The 18,892-nt window shown below is 36.3% G+C and overlaps 1 protein-coding gene across 1 annotated transcript; it reads left to right on the top strand.

Annotated features, from left to right (window-relative positions):
• Window positions 1-1,078: 1,078 nt before the first annotated feature.
• On the top strand, window positions 1,079-2,656 carry LOC137407896 (dynein heavy chain-like). The gene has a single exon (XM_068094278.1). It carries the CDS (start codon window positions 1,079-1,081, stop codon window positions 2,654-2,656), a length of 1,578 nt encoding a protein of 525 aa, XP_067950379.1.
• The last annotated feature ends 16,236 nt before the right edge of the window (window positions 2,657-18,892 follow it).

Raw genomic sequence — 18,892 nt, 5'->3', positions numbered from 1 at the left:
ATGCAATTTAATCATAGAGTAAAATCCCTAAATTTGAGATCACAGACAACGCGTTTTGCGAGTGATAACATTTATTACGACCTATATAAAAATTTGGTGCTGGTGATTGGCTAATGAAGCGATCTTATATTTATTGCTCGTGGATTCTTTTCAGATGTATTAGTAGTTACGTCACGAATGAAGCACCCGCTTGAATCTGAGCTTTTTAAAAGGTGGCCTCATTCAAACGCATTTATCTCTGAACGGGGTTAGTCTACAGAGACAAAAATGACATCAAATTGTAGTTGATGTTTTAGCCTTTTATTGGTTTGAATTTCATTAAATCAACCTTCTTGATGCAACCACATCTTTAAGGCCTTAATGTAGATGTACAGATCTCTAATGATGTTTTTTTCCTCTTGTTATGTAGGTTCAAGCTCAGATTAGTGATATGGTTGGTAATGTCTGTAACTAATGCCTGCTTTCAGACCAAATCTACATCAGAGGGTAATGGCTGGAGTGTATCATTGTCTTCTGAATATTCATAATTTTTTCAAATTAAAATACCATAATTAAAACCTTGACACAGCTGAACCGTCTTACTGCGGTATATTATGGCAAATCTACGAGTCTGTGTCTGTTTATTTCAATACTTCTCCGAACTGTCTGTGATTGAGCTGATGTGATCTTATCAAATGTACAATTTTAGCCACAGGGTTAAGCAAACAGCTTATTTCCACATACTTGGCACATAGAACTTGTTGATAAATGATGCAATGCAGAAACATCGGCTCTGGGATGTTACTCTCAATACTTAGCTGCTTGCCTCGCTGCACTAAACCTTTTGCCACACGTTTCTTCCTCCATCTATTGTCAGGCATTTCAGATTACTCCAATTCAAGTTTTATTGTTCAAATTGTTTTTTTAGTTCAACCATCAAGTCCTCTCCTGTAACTGTATTATGCACGGTGCTTAGAGAAACTAACTTTTAGGTCAAGTTCAAATTGTCATCAACAGCTCGAATAGAAATAAAAATTTGAGAAGTGCCTCACGTGTCTAGTGATTCAGATGCAGAAATCCCTTTGCTTACCTAGAGATTATGTATGCCCATGCTGCCTTACAGTATGCCCATGCTGCCTTACAGTATGCCCATGCTGCCTTACAGTATGCCCATGCTGCCTTACAGTATGCCCATGCTGCCTTACAGTATGCCCATGCTGCCTTACAGTATGCCCATGCTGCCTTACAGTATGCCCATGCTGCCTTACAGTATGCCCATGCTGCCTTACAGTATGCCCATGCTGCCTTACAGTATGCCCATGCTGCCTTACAGTATGCCCATGCTGCCTTACAGTATGCCCATGCTGCCTTACAGTATGCCCATGCTGCCTTACAGTATGCCCATGCTGCCTTACAGTATGCCCATGCTGCCTTACAGTATGCCCATGCTGCCTTACAGTATGCCCATGCTGCCTTACAGTATGCCCATGCTGCCTTACAGTATGCCCATGCTGCCTTACAGTATGCCCATGCTGCCTTACAGTATGCCCATGCTGCCTTACAGTATGCCCATGCTGCCTTACAGTATGCCCATGCTGCCCTACAGTATGCCCATGCTGCCTTACAGTATGCCCATGCTGCCTTACAGTATGCCCATGCTGCCTTACAGTATGCCTATGCTGCCTTACAGTATGCCTATGCTGCCTTACAGTATGCCTATGCTGCCTTACAGTATGCCTATGCTGCCTTACAGTATGCCTATGCTGCCTTACAGTATGCCCATGCTGCCTTACAGTATGCCCATGCTGCCTTACAGTATACCCATGCTGCCTTACAGTATGCCCATGCTGCCTTACAGTATACCCATGCTGCCTTACAGTATACCCATGCTGCCTTACAGTATGCCCATGCTGCCTTACAGTATGCCTATGCTGCCTTACAGTATGCCTATGCTGCCTTACAGTATGCCTATGCTGCCTTACAGTATGCCTATGCTGCCTTACAGTATGCCCATGCTGCCTTACAGTATGCCCATGCTGCCTTACAGTATGCCTATGCTGCCTTACAGTATGCCTATGCTGCCTTACAGTATGCCTATGCTGCCTTACAGTATGCCTATGCTGCCTTACAGTATGCCCATGCTGCCTTACAGTATGCCCATGCTGCCTTACAGTATGCCCATGCTGCCTTACAGTATGCCTATGCTGCCTTACAGTATGCCTATGCTGCCTTACAGTATGCCTATGCTGCCTTACAGTATGCCTATGCTGCCTTACAGTATGCCTATGCTGCCTTACCGTATGCCCATGCTGCCTTACAGTATGCCCATGCTGCCTTACAGTATGCCTATGCTGCCTTACAGTATGCCTATGCTGCCTTACACTATGCCTATGCTGCCTTACAGTATGCCTATGCTGCCTTACAGTATGCCCATGCTGCCTTACAGTATGCCCATGCTGCCTTACAGTATGCCCATGCTGCCTTACAGTATGCCTATGCTGCCTTACAGTATGCCTATGCTGCCTTACAGTATGCCCATGCTGCCTTACGAAGGGCAGTATCACCCGTTGCTAGATTTCTGCATAGTCTTGATTTTACCAAAAAAAGTTCATGCACAACTTCCTACAGACAATCTTCAGAATCTATAAAAGACTTGCCAAGTTTAGCTGCAATATAGGTAGTTTTATAAGGTGCTCTTGTTGCAAATTCATTCTCATTTGAGGATTTTATAAATATTGATCTTTGAGAAACAATTGAATGCTTTGATTTTGTTATTTTTTTATGAAGTTTCCCTTTTGGCTGTGTATAGTTGCTTTGATGTTTACTTTAATAATGACAGCGTTGGTTGAACTCTTTCATTACTCTAACTACCTCATCACAAACAATACTCATTGCTTTTATCGCTGGACTCGATGAAAAAATATTTCAAATTCATTTTGCTTAAAACCGCCGACATTGGTCATGTATTTTTCTCTTTTCTGAGATTGTGTAGCACAGAAGAAAAGCAAATGTGATTTAAAAGTGAGACACACATTAGACCTAAAAGAACACAACTACAACCAATTTTTTTAAGCTTACAATCACAACTTGCAAGTAAAGCTGACTTCAAAACAACAAAAAACTGTTAAAAACTCACCCTATTAATAACCTGGCAGGGTATGAAATTAAAATTTTTCTACTGCTGACAAATTTAAATAAACCGTAACCTAGGTAGTATGTTCTAAAAGGGCCTCTATCTAACAAATAGTACTGCTTCTGCATAGCAGCTGGTAAAATTGTATTTAAATTAATTCTATTTTTAGATAATAATAAACTTGTTCACAACTAAAAATCGCAACAAAAAAGTAAGCAAATTACAACTGGTATTAAAATATGAAGGATGATGGTGCATTTGATAGCTGAACAAGGCAATATGAACTATTGCATCACCACCAGAAACAATATGGTTAGACAAGGCAGCTAGAGGGTTGGTATAGCTGGAACCTAGCCAAAACATCATCACAAGTCAGAAAGACTACTGATGACAACATGATGACTCTATGATCAGGCTGCACCATGAATGACCAAACAGGGGTTCACGGTTGATGAGAACATGATGACTCTATGATTAGGCTGCACCATGAATGACCAAACAATGGTTCACGGTTGATGAGAACATGATGACTCTATGATCAGGCTGCACCATGAATGACCAAACAATGGTTCACGGTTGATGAGAACATGATGACTCTATGATCAGGCTGCACCATGAATGACCAAACAGGGGTTCATGGTTGATGAACTTGAGCCTTGAAGTAACAACAATCGTGCTGATCTGCCTAACTAACTCCTTGCAGTTCCAAAAAATAATATTTTTTAATGCCCTCACCGGCCAGATTGAGAAGCCTTTGGAACTGGTCTTGGTGTACGGGTCACGGTTTGCGGTACCCCAGATAATACAACAGTAAAATAATAAAGAATGATAAAAAATTATAATGTAAAAGTATATAATCTATACTATAAAGAATACATTTTTATATTATTAAATTTAAGTAGATTACTTCATTTCCACTGCAGCATGTGGCAGATTATGCATCTTTTTGATGTAAACAGAAATCTGTGTCCCTGAATACCGCCAAGTCACAAGATATCAATTTTACCCTCAGAAGAACTCTACCCAGCCCTTCTGTTACCATAAACTGTACCCAGCCCTTCTATTACCATAAACTGTACCCAGCCCTTCTATTACCATAAACTTTACCCAGCCCTTCTATTACCATAAACTGTACCCAGCCCTTCTATTACCCTAACTGTACTCAGCCCTTCTATTACCATAAACTGTACCCAGCCCTTTTATTACCATAAACTGTACCCTGCCATTATATTACCATCAACTGTACCCAGCCCTTCTATTACCATAAACTGTATCCAGCCGTTCTATTACCATAAACTGTACCCAGCCCTTTTATTACCATAAACTGTACTCAGCCCTTCTGTTACCATAAACTGTACCCAGCCCTTTTATTACCATACACTGTACCCAATCCTTCTATTACCATCAACTGTACCCAGCCCTTCTATTACCATAAACTGTACCCAGCCTTCTATTACCATAAACTGTACCCAGCCCTTCTATTACCATAAACTGTACCCAGCCCTTCTATTATCATAAACTGTACCCAGCCCTTCTATTACCATCAACTGTACCCAGCCCTTCTATTACCATAAACTGTACCCAGCCCTTCTGTTACCATAAACTGTACCCAGCCCTTCTATTACCATAAGCTGTACCCAGCCCTTCTGTTACCATAAACTGTACCCAATCCTTCTATTACCATAAACTGTACCCAGCCATTCTATTACCATAAACTGTACCCAGCCCTTTTATTACCATAAACTGTACCCAGCCCTTCTATTACCATAAACTGTACCCAGCCCTTCTATTACCATAAACTGTATCCAGCCCTTCTATTACCATAAACTGTACCCAGCCATTCTATTACCATAAACTGTACCCAGCCCTTCTATTACCATAAACTGTACCCAATCCTTCTATTACCATAAACTGTACCCAGCCCTTTTATTACCATAAACTGTACCCAGCCTTCTATTACCATAAACTGTACCCAGCCCTTCTATTACCATAAACTGTACCCAGCCCTTCTATTACCATAAACTGTACCCAGCCCTTCTATTACCATAAACTGTACCCAGCCCTTCTATTACCATAAACTGTACCCAGCCCTTCTATTACCATAAACTGTACCCAGCCATTCTATTACCATAAACTGTACCCAGCCCTTTTATTACCATACACTGTACCCAATCCTTCTATTACCATCAACTGTACCCAGCCCTTCTATTACCATAAACTGTACCCAGCCCTTCTATTACCATAAACTGTACCCAGCCCTTCTATTACCATAAACTGTACCCAGCCCTTTTATTACCATAAACTGTACCCAGCCCTTCTATTACCATAAACTGTACCCAGCCCTTCTATTACCATAAACTGTACCCAGCCCTTTTATTACCATAAACTGTACCCAGCCCTTCTATTACCATAAACTGTACCCAGCCCTTCTATTATCATAAACTGTACCCAGCCCTTCTATTACCATCAACTGTACCCAGCCCTTCTATTACTATAAACTGTACCCAGCCCTTCTGTTACCATAAACTGTACCCAGCCCTTCTATTACCATAAGCTGTACCCAGCCCTTCTGTTACCATAAACCATATGAACCACAACAATACTGACAGTGTTAAGTTTTGGGCATGTAAATAGACAATCATCTATGGTTCTCAAGTCACAATGGTTTTATTATCTTAGAAACTAGACCATCAACTCATACAAAAAGAAAGAAAGACACGTGTAGAACCACAAGGCGTACTAACACTCTTTTACCACAATCAATTGTAGTCCATTTTGCCATACGTAGCTCCAAGCTAACATCCCTTTGTATCGAAAATTGATGAAGAAATATTAGAGTGCTTTCAAAAGTTATGCTATAGGGTTTTGCTATTTGATATAGACATTTATGAACAGCTTTGATGTCGTTAACGCTGATGAGCTTTACTATTAGACAGTTGGTGTCTAAAATACTCAGATGGCATCTCCAATTGGACTGACCATTCATTACATTTCTATTTCTCTAGAAAATCCACTCCACCTTATACCAGATACCAACAACTTACTAATCCATTACTGTTTTTTTTGTCTCATTGTCTAACTTGATTAGAGATAATAAAGTTCATATGTTTTTGTTCATAATAAAGTTCATCTATCTATTTATCTTTCTATATATCTGTCTATCTACCCATCTATCTGTCTATCTATTCATCTATCTATCCATCTATTTATCTATTCATCTATCTATTCATCTATCTATCCATCTATCTATCTATCCATCTATCTATCTATCTACTTTTCTATCTATTTATCTATCTATTTGTCTATCCATCCATCTACCTATTCATCTATCTGTGTATCTATCCATATATCTATCTATATATCCATCTATCTATCTGTCTATCTATTCATCTATCTCTCTATCCATCTATCGATCTACCTATCTATTTGTCTATTTCTCGATGTATCTATTTATCTGCCTATTTATCTATCTGTCTATCTATCTATTCATCTATCTTTATATCTATATATTTATCTATCTATCTATTTATCTGCTCAACTATCTAGGTAAAGCAATTGTGGTAACTTGAACAAGTTTGGGCTTTCATTAATTTTATTATAGTCCCATAAAACTTTACCACAGCATTGAGTAACCACAGCTGCATGCTAGCAAGTCTAATACAAAGTTGAATTTTTTTACCTGCAGTAGGTTATTTATGACTACATTTTTACCTGCAGTAGGTTATTTTTGACTACATTTTTACCTGCAGTAGGTTGTTTATGACTACATTTTTTACCTGCAGCAGGTTATTTATGACTACATTTTTACCTGCAGCAGGTTATTTATGACTACATTTTTACCTGCAGTATAGGTTATTTATGACTACATTTTTACCTGCAGTAGGTTATTTATGACTACATTTTTACCTGCAGTAGGTTATTTATGACTACATTTTTACCTGCAGTAGGTTATTTATGACTACATTTTTTACCTGCAGTAGGTTATTTATGACTACTTTTTTAAGGTAAGATGGGTTATAGAAGCTGAGAAACATATGGGTTACCACAATCGCAAAAGTTATTCTAAAATAATTGTGTATTTTTTTCTCTATTTCAGAAATTGCATTATACTTTCATCAGGTTTATACTTGTTTATAAAGGTTTACACTGTTTATAACTGTTTTAAAATCAAGGGCAAAGCATTAATTTTTTTATAGATTGTTGGTGTGTATGCCATTTTTTCACACATTTTTGTCATAGCAGATATAACTTGTGATTATCTGAATAATGAGAAGTAGTACTGGCAAACAACAGGAAATGGTGAAGGGTTAGCCAATTGATTAACCACTCAGCCTGTCGTAAATCTTTGTACCCGCGGATACAAGAGAGATATCGGCTAGAAGTGAAAGAGTGAGACCATGTCATAAGACTTGCCAATAGTCAGTATGTAGGACAAACGTCTCTGTGAAGGGAAGCATAATACTTGACGTCGGGTTAACATCGGTAAGCAAGCGAACCTATTCAGCTTTACCTCAGGCACTAACTCAAATCTACAAACCTGGGTATATTAAGGTTCATCATTTATAACTTTCATTTTTTTATTTTCAAAAAGGGATTTATATTTAAAAAGTTTTAAAAGGTTTTTCGGAATGTGCTCAGAATTTTTTAGCAAATCAGTTTCAAGTGATTCTTTCAAATAAAATCATCTTTTTCTTAGTTTATGAAATTTTCTGTTGTAGACCAAACAAGTATACACACACCTATATATAAACATTAAAGATTTGGTTTTTGAAGGAATTCGGACAGTTTACAGGTCATTTTAAAATAAGCTTAGTTTAAATTCAACATTTGAACGTGAAAACCAATGTTGGTTGGTGATAATATATTAATCCACTATTACTTAACAGATGGCAGCAACCAGTTTCATTTCATCTTTTGAACTGTTTCATCTCTTAAACTGCAATAAACTCACTAATTGTAAGGTTTTTTACTTACAATTAGTGAGTGGATTAATAACCATTTGTATACTCAGGTGGCTTTTTCATCGGATACATCGACAAGTCTAGCGCAGCAACGAATGTGGTTGGATACCCTTCCTATCACCACTAATACTCAGTTTATGTGACTCCGACCTACAGCAGTAATACTCAGTTTATGTGACTCTGACCTCCAGCAGCAATACTCAGTTTATGTGACTCCGACCTACAGCACTAATACTCAGTTTATGTGACTCCGACCTACAGCACTAATACTCAGTTTATGTGACTCCGACCTACAGCAGTATAATACTCAGTTTATGTGACTCCGACCTATAGCACTAATATACTCAGTTTATGTTACTCCGACCTACAGCACTAATACTCAGTTTATGTGACTCTCACCTACAGCACTAATACTCAGTTTATGTGACTCCGACCTACAGCACTAATACTCAGTTTATGTGACTCCTCCTACAGCACTAATACTCAGTTTATGTGACTCCTCCTACAGCACTAATACTCAGTTTATGTGACTCCTCCTACAGCACTAATACTCAGTTCATGTTACTCCGACCTACAGCACTAATACTCAGTTTATGTGACTCCGACCTACAGCAGTATAATACTCAGTTTATGTGACTCCGACCTACAGCAGTAATACTCAGTTTATGTGACTCCGACCTACAGCAGTATAATACTCAGTTTATGCGACTCCGACCTACAGCAGTAATACTCAGTTTATGTGACTCCGACCTACAGACCATAAGTCAGCACATACACCCGCGGCTCTCACGTTTGTACGATGAGTATACTATTTACAAATTGAAAATAAATGTAATTCTGCCTAAATCATGGTTATTTGCTATTTTGAGAATGACTTTAGTATATAGGCAAAAGGGTTGTTACCATCTATTTTCTATGAGTTGAATTGATCAAAAAGGTTTTCAATCATACGTAAATATTTTATTCTATCAAATATTTGCGTTTGGATATGTATTTACGTATTTATATTTACAATATAAATTACACAATTTTATCGCACTTTCTTCTGGAGTGTTAGTTAGGAAACCTTTAAAGAAAACCTCTAATGAAGTGACACCGAGATGCGAAGAGCTGAAGTTATTTGCTAGCATAGTGAAAGATTTTTTCTAAGTCTGCCAAGTTGCTAGGCAACATTTAAATAAAGCTAAAATTTAAACTAATAGATATTCAAAGTGACTTCAAAGGTACATTGTAGATCTTCAAAAAATACATATTTTTAAAAAACACGCACTATCGTACTATACTTCACGTCATATTTTTTCTAAGGTTCGATATGTAAAATGAGTATAAATTCAATTTTGTAAAGTTCCATCTAACTCTATATATATTGTCATAATTTTTGTATTTCTCACATTGGTTTGTTTCATGTAAGGTTTTTTCTCCCTCATAAAGCAGCGCTGTTTTAAAAAGGATTGTGATCGTTACACAAGATCATATGAGTATGTGTGGGCAAACAAACTAATCACAGTACAATGTATATATAGTTGAAATAAAAACCCGCTATTGTCTTAATATATGCGCTAAGAATATAATACGAAAACCTTTAATTCATCGATCCAAATGGTGACAATGCTTGACTCGCTATTCTAAAGTGATATGGGGTCTGAAGCACAAGATTACAAGCTTGCTGAACATAGCAGCTGCTTTTGCAGCTGCTATGTTCAGCAAGCAGCACTGTTCATATACTGCAACTGAGCATTTGCAGTATATGAACAGTTTTAAGTTTTTAAGAAGGCGCATTCGTAGTATGCAGGAAGTTCTAGGCTACCGGGAATGTGTCATGTAATTGAATGAGCAGGAGATCACATTAGGCAATTTGCAGTAGAAGTTCAGTTGATGTAGCAGTAAATGTCTACTGTGAACATAGACCTATTAACTATACTTTAATATATTCATATGATATTTAATAATATATTTAATAGTATATTCAATATATTTATGGTATATTTAATATATATTTATAGTATATTTAATAGTAGATTTAATTTAATAAATTTATAGTATATTTAATAGGTCTATGACTGTGAATTAGGATGTTATAATACTCTGCAGAATTATTGCGTACTGCTGCACTAGGATGATGCGGTGCAGTTCTAATGCATTACAAACTATACCTTTGATAAACTGTATACTCTGTTGGTTAGAAACCACCCTGGGTTATGTATAGCTCAGCTTGTACATTAACTTTGGAACATTTTTGTGCGTGTCTGTGCGTGTGTGTGCATGTGTGTGCGTGTGTGTGCGTGTGTGTGTGTGTGTGTGCGTGTGTGTGCATGTGTGTGCGTGTGTGTGCGTGTGTGTGCATGTGTGTGCATGGGTGTGCATGTGTGTGCGTGTGTGTGCATGTGTGTGCATGCGTGTGCATGTGTGTGCGTGTGTGTGCATGCGTGTGCATGTGTGTGCATGTGTGTGCGTGTGTGTGCGTGTGTGTGCGTGTGTGTGTGTGTGCGTGTGTGTGTGTGTGTGTGTGTGTGCGTGTGTGTGCATGTGTGTGCATGTGCGTGCATTTTATTTCATCAGTTAGTACAAGTATAACATTCAGCAAAAACTTATTATATGATGAGGCTGACAGGCGCAGAAGCACTGCGGCTCGTCGATGCACTGGGAACACAGGCGTGTAGGTTTAGGTAAGTATAGGTTTAGCTGTGTGTCTGTACTTAGGCTTTAGAGTGCTCGTCATGTTCACTCTGCATAGGGCAGAGGTAAGTTATATAGATGCCAAATGCTTATTTATCAGGATTTCAATGTTTGTCTAGTGTGCAGTATACGGTGGTACATAATAACCAAGTTGTGTCCACCTACTGTTATCAGTTGAAATTGGCAAGTAGAAGATAACTCCAAATTGATATGCTCTTGTCCGGTTCAACAACTGCAAATCTCCAACCCCTGTCAGCAATTGGTATTTTGCAAAGTCAAACAAAAATAAAGCAAAAGGCTGATAAGTTTAATTACTACAGCGAACACACACTGAATAAAACTCGATAAACTTTTAATGTATTCTGAATCTTTAACTATGCCAAACACAAGTTTATTTTATTTTTCATTTATTTTTTTAAATTAAATTTATTTGCAGCTACAAAAGCTTAAAACTTTGACTCATCAAAATGCTTTGATGTATAATGTAGCATGGGTTACTTTTAAATATTTATAAGACTGTTGAACAAGTTTGTGTAAAACTGAAGCCCGCGATGGTGTTTCACTGTTGGGCCAATCTGTTTGCTCACCACTTTCTACTCGTTGATGCAGCTTGTTATCACCGATCTGTGCATGCTACTGGCATGCATGCAACTTGTTATTTTAGTGGATGCCTAGTCTGCTACCACCACCAGTTTTCACGAGTTCAAACCCACAATGTCGTCTGCAGACAAGGTGATCTAGCTTGCTAGGGCACACCAGCTCCCAATTAAATGGTGCTCAATGCAAAAAGAATGAGTGATTTTATTATAATGTGAGGTTTCCATCAGATTAATTATTGTAAGAGTGTATCGAGTATTGACAGACACAAGGTAAGGCGACTCCCTAGCTCGGATGCTTACTAAGTGATGGGATGATAGTCATAAAAGTAACTAGAAATTCCCCTGTCATACAGCCCACGACCTGATAATGACGAATAGAAGACGGAATATAGACATTGTAGGATTAACCTGAGCAATGAGTAACTGTTCTATAAGTGTAAGAGAAGATAACAATTCAACAGATGGACCTGGGTCCATATTGTTGGCTGCACTGAATTTATTAACAGTGTCAGGCCTAACTTGTTGGCATGTATGACATAATTGTATTTGAGTATTGTATGTAATGAAATGTTTCTCATTACATCCAGTACATGTGAGCTGTGATATGTTGTTGTCAAGCCTGCCTAGAAAGCTGTTACGCAGTTCTTAAAAATCAGGACAATCTAAAGATTGAAAATGAGAAATGTGATGAAGGGGGCAGCATTGGGAGGAGCAATATTGTTTTGTGCAATATTTTCATGGTCAATGATGTCCATAAAATCATGATCATCATCTGGAAACAAAGGGGCTGCCAAGTTCATGTCATTTACATCACCTACAACATCTACTAAAGAATTATCTGAATCAGATGAGTTGTTGTTATTAATTTGAGTAGCGTGTTGTTGAACATTAGCATTTGATGTAGGTGGTTGCTGTGAGGACATTCTATTTATCCTCCTATTGAGCTGTAATAATTGAGAGACACGTGGACGGAGACTGCTTCGGCCGCGACGTGGTGTTCTGGGGAGTACTATGTCCATGGTAGTTGTCAAGTTGTTTTGAAATTAAAGTCAAAAAGTCAATTATGCAAAACAAAAGGTTGTAAAAAATCACACCTAATCTACTACTATCTCAAACCTATGTTTTACAACAATAAAATAAATATTAATTAAAGCTGTAGGCCTAACCTACTGTAATGTATGTAATTTAACAACAACAATAAGGAAATATGTTTATTATAACTCCGAAATGCAAAATTAGAAGTAAAATGGCAAGCTGTGTACTATACACAGTTTGAAAGTTGGTTGTGTTGAATGAAAATGGTTTTGATAGCGATCTTTAACAGAAAGCAAGTATGAGCGTTCACGCGTCTAGAAGTTTTCTGCAAACTTGGCGAAATAAAAAAATGTTCTCGTCATAAAGGGGCGTTGTAGTTTGGCCTTAGCTTGTACATAAGTTGTAAAGAATTTCGGCGAATGTTTTAAATAATTTAATGAAACCTTCGATGATTGGACAAAAAACAGGCTGATAAACTGTGTACCACAATTTCGTACTTGAAAATCGGTTTACCCTTCAAACGGTCTATGTTTATTACAGAAACCTTCGGATAAGTTCGATTACAAGTAAACAATGCCGTAGACTGGTGAAATGAGAGCGGTTTTCTCGTGAAATGTGCACTGCTAAATAGTACTAATATCTGTCACACAGCTTTATTGGCGTATCGTAGGCCGGTCTTAACTTTTATTAAACCAAACTTTTCAAGCGTTTTGTGGTGATTTTCGGCCAAATTAATCTGTCTATTTGTGCATAATCCAATCAGATGGGTAAGTTTAAGATACTGTCGACAATTTACAAAGACTTGGTAACATATTTAAATAGGCTTATATGTGTTTTGTATCGTTATTATACTTTAATGACTCTACAAAACGATGGTTAAATTTGTTGATGAGATGTCGAAACAAGGGTTTGCGACAATGTTGATGAATAATTTTCGTAAGTTGTGTGCACATACAATTTTTATAAAAACTCTCAAACTTCGCTCCGTTCGTTTGGTCGAGAGACAACTGGACCACACATAGCATTGCTGGAAGGTCACTCATACTTAGAGCATATACAGTATGGCAAATTTTGCTGCAGGTTTCAGGATCTGAATGACATTCGTTAAATTATATTATTTTGTGTTATTTTTAAATTTATCCCAATCTATATCTATATCTATAAATTTATCCCAAGGTGCAAAACGAATATGTCTGCTAGAAGTCTGCTTGTATCAAGTCACTACATCATTCTGATAACCTTCCTCACTGCAACTAACTTTACGTTGTCCCAAGGTAACTTATTTATACTATTATCATAACTTATTCATACCATAATCATAACTTATTCATGCCATCATCATAACTTATTTATACTATTATCATAACATATTCATACCATAATCATAACTTATTCATACCATAATCATAACTTATTCATGCCATAATCATACCTTATTTATACTATTATCATAACTTATTCATACCATAATCATAACTTATTTATACCATTATCATAACTCATTCATACCATTATCACAACTTATTCATACCAATATCATAACATATTCATACCATAATCATAATATATTCATACCATAATCATAACTTGTTCATACCATAATCATAACTTATTTATACTATTATCATAACTTATTCATACCATTATCATAACTTATTCATACCATTATCATAAATTATTCATACCATTATCACAACTTATTCATACCAATATCATAACATATTCATACCATAATCATAACTTATTCATCCCATAATCATAACTTATTTGTACTATTATCATAACTCATTCATACCATTATTATAACTTACTCAAACCATTATCATAACCTATTCATACCATCATCATAACTTATTCATACCATTATCACAACTTATTCATACCAATATCATAACATATTCATACCATAATCATAACTTATTTATACTATTATCATAACTTGTTCATACCATTATCATAAATTATTCATACCATTATCCTAACATATTCATACCATTATTATTATATATTCGTACAATTATCACAACTTATTTATACTTCAGAAACAAGACTTAAAGATCGCCCGCCTCACAACATAAGGATAACGTTTGCATACGTAAAATTAACGAACAACATGAATGTTGCGAGCTACCCTTGGTCAGGAGAACCGTACGTCTACCAGATAAAAATAGAAGACAATTTCCTAGAACATAGCCACCGCCTGTCGTGTGAAGGTAAGAATGCTGACCAAGGTTTTTGGGAGTTTAGAAGAAACCTAAGCCTTAATTGGAGCAGAAGTTTACCCAACAGGTATGAGGTGTTTCCTAGGCAACTGGGAGACAAGTTTAACATAAGTATTCACCATGTTTTGGAGCCAAAGACCTATAGAAACGACGAGAGAAATGCTGAGCTTATGGATATAGCTGGTTTTTACCGCTGCACGCTGACCCATACCTTGAAAGGATATCAGACTCATTCTCCTTCTTGCCACCTTTTTCACTTAACAAGTAAGCTGCTTTTGAAACTTCTTTTATGTGAAAATGTAAATTTTGAGTTGGTTTTATTAAAGTTGGAAGAAAACATCAGTGTTTAAAGAATATTGTTGCAAATGATTTATAGAATATTATCATGCAGTAGCAATTAATTTATTTATATTTTTTGAGTGGACATGCAGCCATAAAGTAAATATGATCAACATCAAAGCCAGAAAGTAGAAACTTTTGGTGTTGCAGTGAGATTGTAGTCACGTGCGGCTCTATGCAATAACATGCATAGCAACAAAAACTTGAATATGTATTTTACCAAAACCAGCCTAGGTATTAAATATAATATATACATTAGTGAAAAACTAGCCTAAGCAATAAATAGAAGATCTATAGTATTATTTATTGTTAACACAAAAAACTATGAGTATGCAAAAGTACTACTAGAATAATTTGCAATAATTACAGTAGGAATTATTTATGAGCGAGATGAATTTGTAAAGAACAACTTTTTACTAGCTTAATGAAGTTTGATCTCTACTTAGGTGGCCATCCATTTGCTGATAGAGTTTTTTTTTTTCTACAGCATGTTTTTATAAGCTTCTATAGCATGAAACCTGACTGGCTTTCATATTTCTAGAATATGTAAAAGTGGGAAATTATCACAGTCCAGTTTTTGCAATGTATTGTTGTAATATGTATTTGAATTGAAAACGGTGAAAAAATTTTGATACCAAAACAGTTTAAATGTTCACCATTACAATAACCGTATAGTATTATTGAAAAACCAAAACCATAGACAGTAAAAAGAAAAGGTGCGATGTGATGACTATATGATTTTGTAATGAATCTTAGGCTATTTTAAACAAAGCTTTGCGAACTCTCAAGCATAAGGAAACAAAGCAATAATGTTTGGTCGAACATGGAATTCTATTTTAGTTAACAGAGTAGATAATGGGCTACACAATTTTAACGCTACAATTTACACTTTATTTGTCTGCACCGCTATTGATGTAGTCGATTATAAATTTTTCTGCGAAGAATTTACTCTTGAGTAAATAATATTGTTATGAGATTTACTGCATGTATAGCCTTCGATCCTGTTTCAAGATGTTAGTTATTAGCTTACATATTATTGCTAATAGCTATTGTTATATGAGCTAATAACATATGTATGTTATTAGCTCATAACATAGCAATCATTCATAACAAGTGAATATTTTTAGTTCTGTTTAGCTCAAGAAACAGTTGTTGGCTATCACCTGCTATGGCCAACAATGCTGGAAAGCATTAATTTATACCTTTTTTCTGTATTTTTTTCTATGAAATGTATAAAAATTCAATCTTTATTAAAAAAGCAAAAATTATTTATTGCAAAAAAAATTGTATTTTGTACTAAAATTTTGGCAAAAATGAACTCAACAACTGTGTTGCTAATTTTTTACTCTTTACTCAACAGAGATTAAATGTATACCTAAACGTAAAATTTAACTTTGAACAAAACTTGACATTAATTTTTGTTTTTGCGTTATGCCACTACATGCCAATACCTTTATATTGATTGATTTATTTATTTAGTAGCTGGCACCATATGTGAAACAGCTTTTTATAAAATGATCGTTGTCTGCCTAATAAAGAATATATAGAAGCAGTTTCCAATCATTTATAAAAGCAACAACAACAATATTAAAAATAATAGTCAATGTTGTGTTATGTCCAGCACGACAGACTTCACATAGTCAATCTGACAAGGAAAACCTTGTGAACTCCAGATTTCGACTTTATCAACCGCTGCGAGTCGCATGCACTTCAAATCCGCTGGGAGTTATTGAACCAATAGAGCTGGTAAAATACGCTGATATTAAAGATTTCTCCTTTTACTGGAGCTATTCTGACAACGCACAAAATGAGTTCAAACTGAAGTCTTCTAGATACTCTGTTCATCCATTCAATGGTGAGTTTATATACATATTCATAGACATATCCATATGCAATGTGAGATATAAATGACAGTAGTTTATGAAACTATGATTATGTTAGCAGGTATGAAAATAAATATAATAATCTGTATATATGAATCTCAAAGTTTGCCTACCGTCGTTGCGGTGTCTGTGCAACTATAGCTTTTAAAATCTAGGAATAAAAAACATGCGTTGTGCTAGTTTTGATCTCACAAAGATTGCAACAACAAGTTTATGTACACATGAACCTAACCACAAAGCTAAGCCATTTTTATCGTTCCCATTGCTCTTACCATCACCGTGTTTTCATAACGCGCATGATTCGCAAGTTTGAACCAATCCTCAAGTTATCCGCATCATGGAAATGACATAAATCCGCAAGCTAAGTGAGTTTTGCAATCCCTGAGATTTTATCGAATCTATCATGCTTGCGAATCATGGAAGCGGCACTTGCGAATCATGGAAGCGGCACTTGCGAATCATGGAAGCGGCACTTGCGAATCATGGAAGCGGCACTTGCGAATGATGAGCATTAAAGTATTGCTGGCTCTTCCATTCCAAACACTTTCATGCTTCAGTGGTTTTTATATTCTGACTTGAGCAGTAGCAATGTTCTGAATGATTGCTGCTAAGCTTAGCGTTATTACTTGACCTATGGGGTCAAGCACAGGTGTGAAGGTCATGGTCATGATCAATAGACCTGGCGGTCAATTGACCATGGGGTCAATGCGCTTCCATCGTGCAGGTGTTCATTGAAACACTCGATTGCGATGTAACTGAACTTGCTCTTCTGGTGTTTCAAAGTAATTGTGCAGATAGGTATACTAATCTGCGCTTTATTGATGTTCCTGATGATCTCTCGGGGTACCCTAGACTGCCACAGTACTGGTATTTACAATCTGAATGCCTAGCTTTTTATTGGCATTGGTAATTGGCAATAACCAAAAATAGGATGTTTTTTATTAGATAATAAAAAGAAAAAATATGAGCAGACAGAAATCATTGCATCATTCTACTTTTACCATAAAACTCTGATCGTCTTGTAATTTTCAAACCGTCACACTGAAGAAATAATATCAGTGTTAATTAAAGTTCTACAGTAAAAATTTCTTTGTACGAGTCTTGAACTCATGACATTCAGCTTTGTAAACCGGTATTGTAGAACAGCCTTTACTATAACTAGTACACTTGGCAGTGCTGTAAACCGGTATTGTAGAACAACCTTTACTATAACTAGTCCACTTGACAGTGCTGTGCACTGTGAGAGATCATATAATGAGTAATCAGAATGTTCATAACTAACTTTTTCGATACCAAAGTAATGTCTTTACTGGGACATAATTATGTACTCAATGAAACCTAATATTTGACATGGGTGAGTATAAATTGACATGACCTTTGAACTACATAGTCTATAAGAAAATACTCTAACACCAAATAAATAATCATAAAATCTTTCAGCAGTTGATGCCATAAAAATACCACAAATGCTATTGTAAAATAAGAACAAACTTTTTCAGCTGCTTTTAAAAAGGCTGTGAAAATGTCCGAGTTGGTCGATTCATCAATATTATTACAGTTTGTGTATAATTATGATATGATGAGTGAGGGCGAGTGATTTATGTTATACATGCAGATTAGAGGTGAACATTACTCTTGGGTATTTATTTGGGTGTCTTTTTCTAGCATGGCCAATCCAAAGAAGGTCGTGCGCATGCCCGCTAGTATATATTAGTAGTAAGCGTGGCTTGCTATACAAAACAGTAATATGTCGAAATAATAATCATAAAATCTAATCCGCAACATCCCTTCTTTTTTAAAGTACACAAGGCAACTAAACTAAGCTATGCGTGTCTCTAGACGGTCTACACTCTGCTAGTGATATTCTTAAGCATGTAAGAGTAACATATAAAAAGTTAGCGGTATAGTGGGTCTATAAACCGACCAGAGAAAAGCTCAACAAAAATAAACCATGTGCTGAGTATATACTGTAATATGAGTTCATATCATTATCAGAATAATAAGCTCCATCAGGAGTACAGATTTAGTGTCAGTAGTCACTCCATTTATACAACATAATCTGACA

This window comes from Watersipora subatra, chromosome 11 (genome assembly GCF_963576615.1).
Source record: "Watersipora subatra chromosome 11, tzWatSuba1.1, whole genome shotgun sequence".
Lineage (NCBI taxonomy): Eukaryota > Metazoa > Bryozoa > Gymnolaemata > Cheilostomatida > Watersiporidae > Watersipora > Watersipora subatra.
Note: the sequence above shows the minus strand (reverse complement) of the source record. Positions and strands in the feature narration are given on the sequence as shown.